This window comes from Prionailurus bengalensis, chromosome D1 (assembly GCF_016509475.1).
Source record: "Prionailurus bengalensis isolate Pbe53 chromosome D1, Fcat_Pben_1.1_paternal_pri, whole genome shotgun sequence".
NCBI lineage: Eukaryota > Metazoa > Chordata > Mammalia > Carnivora > Felidae > Prionailurus > Prionailurus bengalensis.
Window position 1 is genome coordinate 104,221,287 of NC_057346.1, and position 3,752 is coordinate 104,225,038.

At 35.9% G+C, this 3,752-nt stretch overlaps 1 protein-coding gene across 1 annotated transcript; it reads right to left on the reverse strand.

Annotated features, from left to right (window-relative positions):
* Positions 1-435: 435 nt before the first annotated feature.
* On the reverse strand, positions 436-1,380 carry LOC122482829 (olfactory receptor 1440-like). The gene has a single exon (XM_043579123.1). It carries the CDS (start codon positions 1,378-1,380, stop codon positions 436-438), a length of 945 nt encoding a protein of 314 aa, XP_043435058.1.
* Between the last annotated feature and the right edge of the window lie 2,372 nt (positions 1,381-3,752).

Genomic DNA, 3,752 nt, shown 5'->3' on the forward strand with positions numbered 1-3,752 from the left:
CAACCTAATTACTTAGGAAATTCATTTTCAAGAGATCTCTCAATACTAATAGTAATCTCTGCCTTACCTAAAATGAGTTGCCATAAAGACACATGCTGGTCTCCTGGTAGCCTTGATCAGTACTGGCATCTCTGGTTCTTGAGGTAGAACCCTAGGTAGAGATGGAATATTGAAGGTGAAGGGTCATACCACCACAACTAGCTACAAAAACAGTGTAAATTGTTTGGCTTTTCGATGTATTGGTTCATAACTGATGAAGGATGGAGATGTTGAGCTTCCAGTTACTTTTCATGCATTTTCTAGTCCTTGTGCCAGTCACAGATTTATACTGGGAGAGTGAAGCAACTGTAATTCATCCCACAGTTAGGACAGTTGTGAGTCAATGTTTTAGTCACCAGTTTTTCCTATACTGTACATTTGAAATAAATTCCATAATTAGTAACAACAGAAAAATATTCTCTTCTTCCTTCTGTTTAGGGCATCTTTGATTTCCTTGTTCCTCAAGCTATAGATCAATGGATTTAGCATGGGGATTAAAACAGTGTATAAAACTGATGCCAACTTGTTTTGGCTCAGGGAATCACCAGAGTTAGGATACATATAAACAAAGATACCTGAGCCAAAGAAGAGAGCCACAGCTGTCAGGTGAGAAGCACAGGTGTTGAAGGCCTTGGACCTGCCTTCAGCTGAGGTGATCTTCAGAATGGTGGCAACAATATAACCGTAGGATATCATGATAACCAAGACAGATGTGAGCCCAAAGATCACTGTGAGCACAGAGGTCATGATTTGAAAGAAAAAGGTATCAGAGCAGGATAGGATCAGCAACTGGGGAAGATCACAAAAGAAATGGTTGATGACATTTGGCCCACAGAAATGAAGCTGAAGTAAGGCATACAGTTGGATAAATGAGCCACAGAATCCAATTACACAAGATCCCCCCACCATCTGCACACAGAGGGTGGGCAACATGATGGCGGTGTAGAGCAGAGGATTACAAATGGCAGCATATCGGTCATAAGCCATGGCAGCCAGGAGACAGCACTCAGTCAGACCCAGGCTAGAGAAGAAGAAGTACTGTATAGTGCACCCCACAAAGGAGATGTATTTCTGCTTCTTGAAGAAATCTGAGAGCATCTTGGGCGCTATAGTGGAAACATAGCAGATGTCCAGCAAGGACAGGTTACTGAGGAAAAAGTACATAGGTGTGTGCAGATGTGAGTCCACCCTGATGAGAGTGATGAGGCCTAGGTTCCAGGACACAGTCATGAGGTAGATCGCTAGGAATATTGAAAAAAGAACACTGGCGAGCTTTGGAAATTCAGAGAATCCCAAGAGAATGAACTTTGTAACTATTGTACTGTTCCTTCCCCCAGCCATTACATTAGTATTCCTAGGATAAGTAGACAAAGAAGAGAATAAGTCTTTAATTCAGTTGTTATCCCAATTTCTATTAACACCTTCTACTCACACTAAACACAAAGCCAAGAGAAATGTGGAGCCATTTTAGAAAAAATAACCCTGGTTAACTTTGCCCCTAAATAGCTACAATGGTCTTGTGTATCAATTTTCCCACATGTAAAAGAGGACAATTACACTTTTCACTGTTAACCAACCAGGCTCTTACAAGGACAAAGGAAAGTGTAATAACATTCTTAAAAGAAGCTTTAGAAATTTTAGGATATTATTGAAGGGGCTATAACTCCTAGGTATATTTAGTGACTAAAAGCATGGCCTTAGATGTCACATAGGTGTCTTTGGAATGTGGCTCTGCTGTCTGTGGGTTTTATGACTCTGAATAGGTTGTCTGTTATCTTTCTACCTGAGTTACTTAATCTGTAAGACAGAGAGATAATAGAACCTATCTCATAAGGTTCAGTTGAAATTAAATTAGTTCAGTTATGTACAGTGCCTATCATGCATATAGTAAGTATTGAATGAAGTTGTGTCATTAGCTATTATCTTTGTAATGTAGTTTTGAAGCAATCCTTTGGTTTGTGAAAAACTTTTAAGGTTTAAAAGGTTGGCAATACATATAACATTCTCTGCCTACAGTGGAATTAAGTTAGAAATCAGTAACAAACTGGTAATTAAAGAAACATCATAATTTGAAACTAATCACATATTTTTAAACTATTTAAAAGTAAAATAATAAATTATAATAGAAATTAGAAAGCATCTGTAACTTAAATATAATGAAAAATACTATTTACCAAATCTTGTGGATGTTTTAATTGAAATATAATTGGCATATAATATTGTGTGAGTTTAAGGTGTACAGTGTGTTGATTTGATACATTTATATATTACAATATGATTATCGTCATAGCTTTAACTGACACTTCTATCATGTCACATAATATCATTTCCTTTTTGCAGTAAGTTAAATCTTGTGTATTTACAGATGGACTTAGATAGAAAAGACTGAAAACAAATGACCTGACCACAATTCTTAGGTAGGAAGGAACAAAATTTTAAAAATATTAAATAAATAATTTTAAAGTACTACAAGAAAATCAAGGGGCGCCTGGGTGGCGCAGTCGGTTAAGCGTCCGACTTCAGCCAGGTCACGATCTCGCGGTCCGTGAGTTCGAGCCCCGCATCAGGCTCTGGGCTGATGGCTCAGAGCCTGGAGCCTGCTTCCGATTCTGTGTCTGCCTCTCTCTCTGCCCCTCCCCCATTCATGCTCTGTCTCTCTCTGTCCCAAAAATAAATAAACGTTGAAAAAAAAATTAAAAAAAAAAGAAAAGAAAATCAAGGGTTGATTTGTGACATATCTGGTGATACCAAGCAAAAAAATTTTTTTTTATTTTTAAGGAATGGAAAGGGGGATATAACTCTAGATCCTGGAGTTGTCACAAAGGACACTCTAAAAACTTCCATGTCTATAAATTTTTAAAACTTAAAATGTACAAATTTTTAGGAAAGTGTAACTTGCCAAAAGTGACTCAAAAAGGAATAGGAAATATGAATATTTAATAAGCACTAAAAAATAGTGTTTTAAAAAATAGTGTCAACAGTAAGGGTCTTCCCATGAAGAAAACTCCAGGCCCAAATGGTTTAATCAGCAAGTTTTACCAAAAACAAAGGAAAATAGTAATTCCAATTATACACAAAATCTAATGTATAGATACTTAGATCAGTTTCCAAGTCATTTTGTGGGACTATCATAACTTTATACCAAAAGCTGACAATAATGGAATAAAAATGGAATATTATAGCCATATTAACTATGTACATAGATTAGAAACATCTTGAACAGAATTTCGACAAACTGAATCCAACGATACATAAAAATAATACAGCATGAACAAGTTGTGTTATTTCAGAAAAGTTATTTCAGACAGTTATTTCAGAAAAGCACGTTGCCTTAATATTAGAAAATCATTTAGAGTAATTTACCACAGTAAGAGATTAAAGAAGAAAGCAATATAATCAATCTAAATGGATATAACTAAAAAAATTCATTCATGATTTTAAAAAATCAGCAAATAAGGAAAATAATTTAAACTTGTCAAGGATATCTTACAACCAAACTCAGTAAATTAAATTTTTAATGGTAAAATAATGAAAGAATTATCATAAGGGTCAAAGCAAGGAAATAAAGCTCACCGTCACGTATTTTATTAATCTTTGCCTTAAAGATTCTAGCTAGTGTAACAGGGGCACAAAAACAATCAATTTCAAAAGTCAACTTTGGGCCCCTGGGTGGCTCAGCTGGTTAAGTATCTGACTCTTGATTTGGGCTCAGG

Bases quoted from the DNA above. Each gene is read 5' to 3' on its own strand.
- LOC122482829 (XM_043579123.1), bottom strand. From the start codon at position 1,380: ATGGCTGGGGGAAGGAACAGTACAATAGTTACAAAGTTCATTCTCTTG.